This window comes from Schistocerca cancellata, chromosome 4, assembly GCF_023864275.1.
Source record: "Schistocerca cancellata isolate TAMUIC-IGC-003103 chromosome 4, iqSchCanc2.1, whole genome shotgun sequence".
In the NCBI taxonomy this organism is placed as follows: Eukaryota; Metazoa; Arthropoda; class Insecta; order Orthoptera; family Acrididae; genus Schistocerca; species Schistocerca cancellata.
This window is the reverse complement of record NC_064629.1, coordinates 629153977-629169262: the sequence shown is the minus strand read 5'-3', so window position 1 is coordinate 629169262 and position 15286 is coordinate 629153977. Positions and strand designations below refer to the sequence as shown.

The following is a 15286-nucleotide window of genomic DNA, read 5'->3' as shown; positions in this document are numbered from 1 at the left end:
TCAATCAACATTCAGCATTTGTGCTCCTTAAAAGAAGAAGCTGTCTGAATCTCGATGGAAAATCTACATTGCTATGACCTACAGATCAATTTCAGCTAACATAGAATTTTCAAGTGAGCCTCTTGCAATGTGTTAATGCATCCGTGCCCGAAACCAACCAACAACAACACAGGTGACCTATACCATGATCAAACAGTACATTTGTACATCTTTATATGTAGACTGAAGTAGAGTATGTAATGCAGAATAATGTCAGAAAAATGCTGTATGCCATTATTTCATTGTAGAAAACTTGGACCACCCCTGGATGTCAAAAACTTGATACCCAAGCACTGGGACCCCAAATTTCAGCAATCGGGAGGACGATGGTTCAATCCCGCATCCGGCCATCCTGATTTAGGCTTTCCGTGATTTCCCTAAATAGCTCCAGGCAAATGCCGGGATGGTTCCTTTGAAAGAGCACGTCCGATTTCCTTTCCCGTCCTTCCCTAATCCGATGAGACCGAGGACCTCGCTGTTTGGTCTCTCCCCCAAACAATCCACTCCAATACCAAATTTCAAACATGAGAATGACACTTGACATCTGAAGATACCCATACTTCACTCACTGAAAAACAAAGCAGGCAGTTTCCAACTTTTATTGGCCAGCATAAGAGCCAAGAATTTGGTATCGCTTAAAGCTGACAACACCATATTTCTCATTACACCAGAAATTAATGTTTCTGAGTTCTAACTATTGTTTTTTAAAGCAAATGGCACTGCCATGTTCAACTAGAAATACAGCAACATCCCCACAAGCTGCAGACATGAGGAAGATCAATATCAAAACATGCATCTCCATTGATAAGCCAGTTCTTAGGACAAGACGTTTGTTTCATCATCACTATGAATCTCATACTTATCACCAATCACCACCAACACCATACACTGTGTCTTTCTACCCCACCAATGATATACACTACCAGTTTTTATTTCTCACTAGCATCACATAAAACTACTGGCATGTCCTGCATTCCAAACAATTTGGCATCACTATTTGTGCCAGCTGCCAGCAGTATTCACTCAGTCTATGCACATTGTTCATAAACTGCACAAGATTAACACTCATGCCATCATGACTCACAACAGCAGTCTATAAGATGTCTGACAAACAGCAAAGTTAAATTTGAAAACAAACTGAAAAGTTTCTCCTTGCCACCAAATTCTATTCTCTAGAAAACTATCCATTTTTATAATGTGTAAAAGGTGACGGGTACGAATTACTAACTAATAACTGTATTTAAAAAAAGGTAAATGGTCAGCATGTAGCCATATTTACACATGAAGGTGTAATAAGAATGTAAAATGACTTGCTCCATAGCATTACAATTTATCACACAAAGGATTCACGAAACATGAAACTGATGTGCATGTGGACATGCAAGTGCACACACCATGCCATGTGCCTGGCTGCCTCTGGGATTGGAATTTTTACTAGGGAATGTTCCTACACCATATTTCTCTTACCTATGGCAAGTTGATTCAGAAGTAGTACTCCCTGATACAATGAAATCTTCTGCATTATCATATTCCTGTACACCTTAAGATCAACTCTGATAACCTTACAGGATTAGCTACAAATGAAGGTAGACAGACTGCAAGAACAACATGTCATCACTACACTCTTGGTCTAAATTTGCAAACCCAATGGATCATAATTAATTTGGTGATTTCTACCCATACTAAACAATAAATCTTAAACAGACACTTACTCAGCTCCCTGTCCAGAGAAATTAATGGCCAAACTATCTAGAGGCCAATATTTCTCAAAAATATAGCATGAGCATAAGGTCTTCCCTTATTACAAACTTTTTTTTCTAAGGAACTGTTTTAGGTACAGCTATGCAGTTCGTTGCAAATGGTAGTTTAAGTTTTTATGGATATACTTCTGCACGTGCTATGATAGCATCTAATTTCTTTTCTTCTTTCTTGTTACAGGCAGTAAAATTTAGGAGTGCTGCTGTCACTATGGCATCCATGCAGGACAAAGTACAACGTGTTTCATGGTTTCATGAAACACAGTTGCCTACTACATATCAGAAGCAGTTCCAAAGTGCCTAAGGTCAAGACCTGCCACATGTGACGGGTGTCAAAGGATAGAATCAGCAGTTTAAAGAGACTAGCAGTACTGGTGACAAGGTAGGAAGCAGCAGACCTGGACTGAGTGACAATACTGCTGACACCGTACATACAGCATTTCAAATACAGTAGTAGGAAATCGATCCTTCACATTTCCAGAGAAACAGGCATACCACAGAACACTGTGGTGAGTATTTTACACAAACAGCTGCATTTCCACGATTACAAAGTGCAGCTCCTGCCAGCTTTGCAGCCATGTGATAGGTCCAGATATGCAGTGTTTGCTAGAAATCTAATGAAATGAACCAGTGAAGAGGATGAGTACCTTAATAAAGTTGCTTTATCTGATGAAGCGACTTTTCACATCTCTGGGAAAGTAAACGGTCATGATGTCCAGATCTGGGAGTCGGAGAACCCACAAACGGCATTATGGTACAGCAGATCAAGGGCAGCCCAAAAGTGAATGTGATGGATGTGGCCTGAAGCACAATACAATTTTTGATCTTTCTTTTTTACTGAGCCTACCATTACAACAGTTTTTCTGGACATGTTGCGACTTTACGTTACACCTCAGTTACAGACCATGGATAATGTTTCAACAAGACAGTGCACCGCCATACTCGACATATTTTGTTTTGAACTTCTTGGACGAAATATTTCTGGACAGGTAGATCAGTAGAGATGGTCTAACATCATGCCACCACGTTCATTAGACAAACCCCTCTTGATTTTTTGTAGAGTTAAGTTAAGGATAATTCAGCTCATCAGTTCCTGATACACGAACTCTTAGGGCACAAACGAGATGCTGAAGAGGTGGTGATGGAAGGAATAGTGGCAAAGACATGGAGAGGAAGTGAGTATTGCCTAGATATTCTATGGGCAACATATGGAATACCTGTAGAAGGGTAGCCATAAAAAAAAACCTTTACGAGTTAAGCTACCATTTGCAACAAACCACATTGTTGTATCTAGAACAATTCCTTAGAAATATTTTTTTGTAATCAGAGAAAGTCATTATGCACACCATGTATCTTGGCAGACACCAACCAACAATTGCCTCTCAATGAAGAAACTTAGAACTTCATGGTATCTTATATGCCTTTTGACCTCTACCATTTTTTTTTTATGTTTTTAAATTTTAATGTGGAGGTAGCTATACATGGCGTCAAAGATGACATCACACTGTAACCATGCTGAGATGGTTTCAAAATGGCCTCCAATGGTGGAAGTTGGTAATCATGATAGACTGCAACTGTGATTGCAATACACAATTACTTATTATCAATACAACTGCTTATTTGATTTGGAATTGCCAGTGCTCCAGAGATATTTTGTCACTATTTGAAGTACTTAATTCACAACATGCTCAGTGTGGTAACTACCCAATGCCATCACGTAACTGTTCATCTCAAGAAAGTCATCTAACACTTGCTTCTATATTACACACACACACACACACACACACACACACACACACACACACACACACACAAAACAATGGTCTGTAAGGCAATCAGAAGTGTTTTTTTTTTTAAAACCCACAGTGGAATACTTAGTTACACACTAAGCAAGAGAGGGTGGTTGAGACCAGCACAATAACATATCACAGAAATAGGAATAAACCACAAGTCCCTAAATATCACAGATTTTCAATCCTTTTCAGGCAACCAAAATTGCATAAATCTTTCACGTTTCACACTTTCTAAGAAATAAAAGTGTAAAATGTCCATGGTTTCAAGAACAACAGGCATTTCTTACCCCAAAAATTATTTAAAATCGGCACATTGTCTAGCCATAGAGCCCAAAACTGTGGAATTCATAGTCTGGGTCACATTTTAATTTATTTGAACAGATAGCAGGTTTTGGCAATACAGCCATCATCAGAGCTTTCAAAAAAACAGAGGGTATGGAGTCATAAATTGTACTGTATAATAGTAATAATAATAACAATAATAATATAAAAAAAGGTTTGACAACAAAAATGAAGACGACCATAAAGAACTGATAGTATATTTATACAAAATATCAACAGCATCACAAATTAATTATTTTCAAAATAAGAGAGAGGCTTTAGACATCATAAGGTCAAAGACCTGCTTATGTGGCACTAAATTCCTTCTGGTAACAGTTCACAAGCTTCTCATCACCCTGTTTGGCACATGCAGAAGTTGGTAAGACAGTCTATGCATGTGCAGCCTATGAAAAGGACCAGTTCTCACAGCTGTGCCACTATTCATTGAGCCTGACCCCGCATCAAAAAACAGGGGAGTGGGTCCATACACATTTCACAGACCTCTTCTTCGGCTCCAAGTGGGTCCTGAAGGCAGATGCCTTGTCCTGTTTTTCATACATGGCCACCAGCATGGCATCCACTACACAGGTAGTGACCATCTACACTCCGGTGACCATTTTCATACTGACAGTGCCTTTATCACCACTGTGTCCAGAAATGGCCCACGATTTACATCAATACAGATTGCATCTTTCTGCTACAGGAACAGAATACAATACCACACGGCTGCATCTATTACCCTTGACTAAACTTATAGGTGACACAGTTCACAAGGATGCTTAAGTCACTAATGAAAAAAGGACTATGGATGACGACAAAGGATGAAGCTTCAGTAATCTTCTTAGCCACCAACAGGTCCATCTCCATCAATGGGTGCAATCTGATTGAGATTTTGCACAGCCACTGCTGTTGCTCCCTGCTGGACCACCTCCATCCCTAATCTACAGTGACACACAACGAAACACCTTTCCTCCTCTCCCCCACCCCCACCCCCAGAGCTGGAGCCTTGCCTGGGTGCAGACATCCAGACCCAAACCCAGATGAACAAGGAGAAAGCATAGTGCACCACTGGAATTTACAGAGCATCCAGCCATCAGAGGTTGCCTTTGTGTCACATCCAGCAGCATGTCAGGATTACAGGTACACACTTGCTGTATCTTCCCATTGCTAGATTTGCCGCAGAATACAAGTATGACTTTGAACTTAGTTACTACTGCCAACCACCAACACCCTCTCTACTACAATGACATATGACAGCTGGTTTGGACCTCAATGGGAACACAGCCATTGCCTTCACTTCAACCCCTGCCTGTAGCTCTGGTGCCCTTCACATTTGTTGCAGGTTACTTTCCCTGCAGGACCCTCTGGTGAGAACCTCAGCAGCAGCAGCAGCAGCAGCTCCTCATCCTCGTTGTCATTGTCATTGACAGTCATGATTTCTGACTATTTCCATCTTTATGGTACAGTAAAAGGAAAATGAAATTGGTACCCCTGTCAAATAGCGATACAGATCTAGCAGCTATTTGCACACAACAACTGAACGTGACCATAACAGCTGCTCTCATCATGTCTTGTGGGTAATGCCTCTACTGGTGATATGCATACAAAGAGGTGGGGAGTACTTTGCAGCTAACAGCCAGTTTTGGGTTTAAAGGAAATGCTACCTACATCTTCTCACTACAGCAATTATCAGATCCTTGTTACGGACTTTTCTTCTTTTGGACAGCTCCTCTACTGTTTACCTGTAATTCTGGTATTGGAACTACTCTAGGCTCATCACCGTTTGTGTCCGTATCCTATCATCCTGAGGTTCTCCTACGCCATTGTAATAACTAATATTGATAAGATCAAAACAATTTGACAGTAATTTCAATGAGTTCACAGAATTACTAAATAATTTTAGCATGTCCTGCTATGACACGAAACAAACATTACCCACATGCCATTATGAATACTGTAGATACTATTTACCATGTGAAGAAAATTGTTTAAAACTCAAAATGCATAGCACAGTATTAATAAAATGAATGTTTACAGATATCAGTTTGCATTTAATACTTTTGTCACAGAGTAACAGTAAGACTAACCAAAAGCAGTCTGCTTTCAAAGAAAAATAGACCTGAAAAACAACTGTGTGCAAACCAAACAGCGCACACACAGGTTTGTGTCTCCCTCCTTCCACCCCCCTCCCCCCCCCCCCCACACACGAACAAATTAGAGAGATTAAGGTGGTCTTCTTGCCTCTTCAGCACATTCTCTACAAACTGAACACAAAAGCTTTGCGGCTTGACTCTAACCAGACATTTTAGAGCAGTTCAACAGACACAAACTTCATAGAATTGCATCACAGTTTAACTAAAAATTAATACAAAATGTGTCTCATAAATCAAAGAGGGAGTTCTTAAGCTATTTGTCATAAATACCTTCTCGCCTGACTTCTCATGGATGTAACAAGGGAGATCCAGCTGCTCATCATAGCTTTCTATCCAGCCATCAGGGAGGGGAATGTTCACCACATCTAATGCACTCTCCTGCAAATAGAGAATACACAGGGTCAGCCATGAACTCAGAATATTTCCAGAGACATGACGGTCCCTATATTTTATTAATAAATTTAAAAGTTACACATTTTAATTATAATACATGACTTCATAGGTTAAAATGGTAATTTTGAGGATCACCAAAATCAGACCTCAATGAAATGTCTAATAACATAAAATTTACATAGCAGAAAGTTTCAGATGTGTGTATTCCTAATAGTACTATAACAATGAACCAATACTTTTCATGAGTATGTGGCTAATATCAGTAGATAGCACTCTGAAATGTACTTACTATTTTACTTTCTTTAAGAAATTGTTCCATTGACTTTTTAGATATTTTTTTATTAGGTTGTTTAGCCTTGCTAGATGAGAGCATTCAAGGGTATCTCTTACACTGGACCTGACAATTTTACTTTTTGCAGCATAAACACACGTTTTTACCATAAAAAAATAAAGGGGTAGGGAGAGGGGGAGATATATATATATATATATAATAGAGGGAAACATTCCACGTGGGAAAAATATATTTAAAAAGAAAGATGATGAGACTTACCCAACAAAAGCGCTGGCAGGTCGATAGACACACAAATAAACACAAACATACACACAAAACTCTAGCTTTCGCAACCAACGGTTGCCTCGTCAGGAAAGAGGGAAGGAGAAGGAAAGACAAAAGGATTGGGTAAACCTGTCCTTTTTTCCCCCTAAGGTAAGTCTTTCCGCTCCCGGGATTGGAATGACTCCTTACCCTCTCCCTTAAAACCCAATCCTTTTGTCTTTCCTTCTCCTTCCCTCTTTCCTGACGAGGCAACCGTTGGTTGCGAAAGCTAGAGTTTTGTGTGTATGTTTGTGTTTATTTGTGTGTCTATCGACCTGCCAGCGCTTTTGTTGGGTAAGTCTCATCATCTTTCTTTTTATATATATATATATATATATATATATATATATATATATATATATATATATATATATATATATATTGCGAAAGCTTGAGTTTTGTGTGTATGTTTGTGTTTATTTGTGTGTCTATCGACCTGCCAGCGCTTTTGTTGGGTAAGTCTCATCATCTTTCTTTTTAAATATATTTTTCCCACGTGGAATGTTTCCCTCTATTATATATATATATATATATATATATATATATATATATATATATGCAGAGAGTTACAGTGTGTATAAGATTTTGGGTACCAATATTGATATTGCAGATTGTGGTTTGAATAGGCTCAATGTAGACAATGGAGAACTATGATTATCAAAGAAATAATACATTAGCTTAATTTTGAAACTGGGTAAACAAGTTGTAAGTTATTTCAAAGTTGAATGCTTGCAACAAAGAACTTATATATATATATATATATATATATATATATTATATATATATATATATATAGCGCTGGCAGGTCGATAGACACACAAATAAACACAAACATACACACAAAACTCAAGCTTTCGCAACAAACTGTTGCCTCATCAGGAAAGAGGGAAGGAGAGGGAAAGACGAAAGGATATGGGTTTTAAGGGAGAGGGTAAGGAGTCATTCCAATCCCGGGAGCGGAAAGACTTACCTTAGGGGGAAAAAAAGACAGGTATACACTCGCACACACACACATATCCATCCATACATACAAGACACAAGCAGACATTTGTAAAGGCAAAGAGTTTGAGCAGAGATGTCAGTCGGGACGGAAGTATAGAGGCAAAGATGATGTTGAAAGACAGGTGAGGTATGAGCGGCGGCAGATTGAAATTAGGAATTAGCGGAGATTGAGGCCTGGCGGATAGCGAGAAGAGAGGATATGCTGAAGGGCAAGTTCCCATCTCCGGAGTTCTGACAGGTTGGTGTTAGTGGGAAGTATCCAGATAACCCGGACGGTGTAACACTGTGCCAAGATGTGCTGGCCGTGCACCAAGGCATGTTTAGCCACAGGGTGATCCTCATTACCAACAAACACTGTCTGCCTGTGTCCATTCATGCGAATGGACAGTTTGTTGCTGGTCATTCCCACATAGAACGCTTCACAGTGTAGGCAGGTCAGTTGGTAAATCACGTGGGTGCTTTCACACGTGGCTCTGCCTTTGATCGTGTACACCTTCCGGGTTACAGGACTGGAATAGGTGGTGGTGGGAGGGTGCATGGGACAGGTTTTACACCGGGGGCGGTTACAGGGGTATTCCAGTCCTGTAACCCGGAAGGTGTACACGATCAAAGGCAGAGCCACGTGTGAAAGCACCCACGTGATTTACCAACTGACCTGCCTACACTGTGAAGCGTTCTATGTGGGAATGACCAGCAACAAACTGTCCATTCGCATGAATGGACACAGGCAGACAGTGTTTGTTGGTAATGAGGATCACCCTGTGGCTAAACATGCCTTGGTGCACGGCCAGCACATCTTGGCACAGTGTTACACCGTCCGGGTTATCTGGATACTTCCCACTAACACCAACCTGTCAGAACTCCGGAGATGGGAACTTGCCCTTCAGCATATCCTCTCTTCTCGCTATCCGCCAGGCCTCAATCTCCGCTAATTCCTAATTTCAATCTGCCGCCGCTCATACCTCACCTGTCTTTCAACATCATCTTTGCCTCTATACTTCCGTCCCGACTGACATCTCTGCTCAAACTCTTTGCCTTTACAAATGTCTGCTTGTGTCTTGTATGTATGGATGGATATGTGTGTGTGTGCGAGTGTACACCTGTCCTTTTTTCCCCCTAAGGTAAGTCTTTCCGCTCCCGGGATTGGAATGACTCCTTACCCTCTCCCTTAAAACCCATATCCTTTCGTCTTTCCCTCTCCTTCCCTCTTTCCTGATGAGGCAACAGTTTGTTGCGAAAGCTTGAGTTTTGTGTGTATGTTTGTGTTTATTTGTGTGTCTATCGACCTGCCAGCGCTTTTGTTGGGTAAGTCTCATCATCTTTCTTTTTAAATATATTTTTCCCACGTGGAATGTTTCCCTCTATTATTTATATATATATATATATATATATATATATATATATATATATATATATATATATATATATATGCAGAGAGTTACAGTGTGTATAAGATTTTGGGTACCAATATTGATATTGCAGATTGTGGTTTGAATAGGCTCAATGTAGACAATGGAGAACTATGATTATCAAAGAAATAATACATTAGCTTAATTTTGAAACTGGGTAAACAAGTTGTAAGTTATTTCAAAGTTGAATGCTTGCAACAAAGAACTTAGAATAAATCTTGTGGTGTAAGGAGGGACTAAAAGTAGTGTACAATGAAAGAATTAGGTATCACAAGCGGTGTTGACCTAAGAAAGATATATCTGAGGGAAGATGTGGGGTGGAGACCTGACTTGAGTTAAGATTATTGTGTTAACCAGGATGTATCTCTGTAGAAATGAGTAGCAGTAGCACACTTGTAATATATCTCACATGTTAATTTGGCATAAGGTTGAAGAACCAGGAACTTTATTTTAAATATCTTTGGGAGGGGAAAAATTCTGCTGTGTTTTTGTAAAATAAAAAGCAACACAAATACCTTCCAGCACACACAGCCTATTTTGCATTTAATTGAAGTGGTCATTCAGTATTGAACAAAACTCCTCTATCTGAGGGCTGAAATGGATTTCTGTGTTATCTATGACTGTACGTGGAACAAGAATATTCACAAAATAAACTGCTTCATCAGCCTCTATTGGTTGGTTGGCTGGCTGTTGGAGTTAAAGGGAATAAACTGCAAGGTCATCAGTACCTTCATCCTATATGTATCGAACCAGGAATAATCCTCAGGAGGAGGATACAAAGCCCAATTGTAAACAAGATACATTAAGACACATAAAATCAAGGAGAAGTAGGATGGGAGTGAGAGCGGGTAAGGTGGATGAGTCACTCAGCCCAGAATGCAGCTGAAGGCCCTGGAGCATGGTAGGCAATGGGAGAGACACCCTCTGCATACCACCAACACCCTCTCACCATCTGTTACCCCAAGTAAACAAGAAGCACAGACAAAATGATAAAATTTGAAGAATGATAAAACATTAAAATGGTAAACATAAAAGAATAAGGAGAATAAAGAGGTGGGTAGGGTAGAGGCTAGGCGAGACTGCCGGGCAAGGGCCGCCGTGGCATGGGTCCCCTCGGCAAGAGCAGGCGAGGTGTGCCCCTCCAACCCCTCAGGTAGTCAATGAGATTAAAGTGCCCCTCCTCACAGCTAGAAGTAGAAACCATCTTCACAGGTGAAATGTAAAACCAGGTCAGTGGCCTTGGTGTCGTCTGCTAGCACTGGAGGTAGCGCGTCAGGAAGGATAAGACATCACTGCAAAGCAGCCAGATCTGGACAGTCTAGTAGGATGTGGGCCACCTTCAGATGGGCACAACATCGGCAATAAGGTGGGTTATCATGTCAGAGACTGTGGCCATGGGTCAGCCAAGTGTGGTCCACACATAGCCAGTGGATTCCCAGCAAGAAGTGAGAGAACACTGCCACGTGGTCATGGTCTCTTTTATAGCCCTTAGTTTGTTTGATAAGTCCAAGGCGGATCATTGTGAGTTCCAGACTGCCAACAATTTATGGCGCAGAGTTGACTGTTCTGGGACACTCATTTACAAAATCGGCATCCTGGTGGCCAACTTTGCCAAGTGCTTGGAATGTTCATTCTCTGCTATCCCAACATGTCCAGGGGTTTAAACAAAGCCCAGAATGCAGCTGAAGACCGTCCAGTTTGATGGAGGCCAGAAAGAAGATCCTGGATAGTCATGACTAATGGGTGACAAAGGTTGAACTAGTCTATAGCCTGAAGGCTGTTCAGTGAGTTGCTGCAGATCACAAGCATCTTTCCAGTGCAAGAACGAGCATAGCTAAGGGTTCATTTGATGGTCACTAATACAGCACTGAAGACACTGAAGACACTGCATCCATTTGGCAGAAAGCGTAGTTCACTGCGCCTTGCATGTGTGTACGCAAAATCGAATCACCCATCAACCAATGAGGTGTCAGTGCATACAAATTCCAAACCCGGAAAAGCCTCAAAGACAGCCAGGAACAGGTGAACATCATAGGCTTAACTGAATATTTTGGTCCAAAGGATACATCGAGACAGATCCGAGATCGGAGTACACAACATGGGGGCATATGCAACTGCTCTCTGACAAGAGGTGACACTGAGAGAAGTTGGAATTCAGAGCAGAGACACTAGTCTAACAGCAACTGTGATCCCAGTTCTGGGTTTCTGTAGTGGGAGGTGGATCTCTCTACTAGGAAAAAGGACAGAGTTGTTTGGATGCTTAGGGGAGCTGTGAACATGTACAGCAAAACAGAGTAGCTGTTGTTGGTGCCTGATGCATACTGGAGGGACCCCAGCCTCTGCAAGTAGGCTGTTCACAGTGCTAGTTCGAAAGGCTTCTGTTGCAAGTCAGACCCACAATGGTGTATGGGTCCAGTCACTGCGATGCTCAGTGTGATGCCAAACCATACATCAAACTTCCATAACCAAGATGGGACAGGATCAGGCTTTGTAAAGCAGCAGAAGAGTAGTGCAGTCTGCACCCCAGCTGGTGTTACTGAGGCAGCGAAGTGTATTAAGTTGTAGCCAGCACCTTCGCTTAAGCTGGCGACGATGGGGAAAATGAGGAAACCACATCAGCTAAGCATTGAAGACCAGTCCCAAAAAACAGTATGTCTCCACCACATTGAGTAATTGGTTGTTGAGGTAGAGTTCTGATAGAGGATGAACAGTACAACGGCAACAGAATAGCATGACGTGAGTCTTGGTGGCTGAAAACTGGAAGCCGTGGGTGAGAGTCCACAACTGCGCCCTTTCAAATGGTGCCCTGCAGTCGGCATCCAGCAACACCCACACTAGAGGAGCAATAATAAAAACAAAAAATTGTTGGTATACAAGGAGGGTGATACTGAAGACTGCACAGCTGCTGCTAGACCACTGATGGCCCATATAAAGAGGAGGATCCTTAATGCAGAGCCCTGCAGGACGCGATTCTCTTGGATATGGGGGGGCACTGTGGAAAGCACCAAATGGAACCCAGAAAGTGTGGTGTGGCAAGAAGTTCTGGACAAAAATCTGACACGGACTCCCGAGACTCTACTCATGTAAGGTAGCAAGGATGTAATGTTACCATGTGATGTCATAAATCTTTTGTAGGTCGAAGAATACAGCGATACGTTGGTAATCTAAGCTGTCCGGATGGCAGACCCCACGCAAATCAAATTATCAGCAGTGGAACAGCCTTGGTAAGAACCACCTTAGGATGGAGCCAGAAGGCCCCGAGACTCGAGGAGCTAATACAGTCACTGGCTCACCAGACATTTGAGCAACTTGCAGAACATTGGTGAGACTAATTCAGCAATATCTCTGCTTCTTACCCAGTTTCAGTACTGGACTGATGGTGCTTTCTTGCCACCGAGATGAACTCACCATAACTCCACATATGGTTGAAGATGGTAAGGAGATGATACTGACAATCGACTGAATTGTGTTTGAGCATTTGGTTGTGGATGTGGCCTGGCCCTGGGGCGGTATCAGGGCAAGGAGTTAGGGCACCAAAGAATTCCCACTCACTGAATGGATCATTACAGGGCTCCAGGTAACATATAGTGAAAGATAAGTGAAAATTGATCCATCTGCTGTTTAAGGCCATGAAAGGCAGGTTGACAGTTCTCAGACACAGAGGCTCAAGCATAATGCAGAGCAAAATGTTTGGCGATGGCATTTGGGTCAGTGAAAACAGCAAGGTACCCCTTCCCAGTGTGAGAAGCTGGACGAGGGTGATGCGTCTCTGGCTGGGGGATGTGCATCAGTGTCCCCGGTGGGTGGGGAGCCATTGCTCCCAAAGTAGATGTGGGGGAAGCAGCAGGAGGAGAGCCCCCAACCATCACGGGGGCACGCATGGTCGAGAGACCCTGAGGGCTCGCTGTAGGATGCATAACGGGGAGAAGTACCATCGGCAGAGAGGGTGACGTAGTCATAGCCATAGCACATATTTTCAAGCGTGCAGGAAATAGATGCTCGTACTTTTTCTTGACCTCTATGTATGTCAGTCTGTCCTGTATTTCTCTCTCTCTCTCTCTCTCTCTCTCTCTCACTCTCACTCTCACTCTCACTCTCACTCTCACTCTCTGTCTCTGAAAGGCAGTGCAGTCTGGTGAGCAGGGAGAATGGTGCTCTCCACAGCTGATGCAGACAGGGGAGAGAACCACAAGGAATGTTCATGTGCAACGGTTGTCTACAATTCCCACAGACTAGGCTGGTGTTGCAATGTGAAGACATGCCCAAATTTCATACATTTGAGGCACCGCATGTGGGTGTGGGGGACATGAGGTGTCACATCACATCGGTATACGACCAGCTTGACTTTTTCAGGCAACAAATCACCCTCAAAGATCAAGATGAAGATCCCAGTACCAACCCATTGTCCTTTGGCCCCCTATGGACATGACGGACAAAGTTGGTTTGTTTGTTTCGTTTTAGGGTTCATAAACAACTGGGGTCATACGTGCCTGAGTCAAAACTATAGAACATGAAGACAGAAATAAGTTTCACAGTGACTATATGTCAATCCCAGTTGACATATGAGAAGACAGCTAAAAACAAGAACATGGAGAAAGGGCTACAAATGACACCATACAGAAACGCGAGGTCCAAAAGTAAAAATTAAATGGTCTTCACCATATTGCTTCAACAGATAAAAAGTAAATTGCGGTCAACAGACCATGCATCATTTGCTAAAATGCCCGATAACTCAGACAGCAAATCCAAGCAGGAACATAAACGGTTAAAAAATGAGCAATCCGTCAGAAAGTGGTGGGCAGTTAAAACTTGAGCACAATGTGTACAAAGTTGTGGGGGAGGGCCACTTATCAAATGACGATGGCTAAAAAGGCAGTGCCCAATTTGCAACCTAGTTCAAATGACCTCCTAGCGGGAGGGCCAAGAGGAGGTTGTCCAAGTTGCTGGGAGATGCTTAATAATCCTGAGCTTATTCTCATGACAGGAGGACCAATGGCAATGCCAAAGGGACACCACCTCCTGACAGACAGAGATCATTGGAGAGAATATAGGAACTAGTGGGCTGAGGTATGAGGACTGTAGCTTTGGCAGCAATGTCAGCAGCCTCGTTTCCTGGCACACTGACATGACCAGGAACCCACATAAACATCACAGTGGCTCCATCAAGAGTGAGAAAGTGACAGTTTTCCTTGACCCATTGCACTACAGGATAAGCTGTGTACAGCACACATAGACTTTGAAAGGCGCTGAGAGCAGAGGACACAACTGAAAAGTCTGTGTCGCCAGATGTACTTGATGGCCTGGTACAGGGTAAAGAGCTCAGCTGTAAACACTGAGCAGTAAACCAGAAGCCGATATCAAAAGACATAGGCACCAATGATGAAGGGACATCCGACACCACGGTCAGTCTGAGAGCCATCAGTGTACACAAAGTAACTATTGTGAAGTTCCATGCGAAGGACATGAAACTAAAGGCGACAGACCGAGGCTGGAGTAGTGTCCTTAGGAAGCGAACAAAAGCCATGGTTAACACAGGCTGCTTCACAAAGCCAAGGAGATGAAGGGTTCACACCCACTGGAAAAGTTGCAGGTAGTGTGAATCTAAGCCGCCAGAGCAAGTGCCAAAAGCAGACTACAGGAGGTAACAGAGAAGAGGGACATATACCCCATACTGGTGATCACAGGAATCATCGAAGAAGGAGGCAGGGGATGGGTGGCCATGCATGGCAGACAAACGGCATGCATACCTGCTGAGGAGAAAGTCATGGCGATAGGACAGTGGTAGTTGAGCAGCTTCAGCATACAGACTCTCAACTGCACTAGC

General features: G+C 42.4%; 1 protein-coding gene across 2 annotated transcripts in view; it reads right to left on the bottom strand.

Annotated features, from left to right (window-relative positions):
• Positions 1-15286, bottom strand: part of LOC126183467 (rho GTPase-activating protein 12-like) — a 233599-nt gene that overhangs the window by 192630 nt on the left and 25683 nt on the right. For both annotated transcript variants that reach the window (XM_049925476.1, XM_049925478.1), the window contains exon 3: positions 6334-6441. In XM_049925476.1, coding sequence (XP_049781433.1) covers positions 6334-6441 — 108 coding nt within the window. The remainder of the gene's footprint in view (positions 1-6333; positions 6442-15286) is intronic.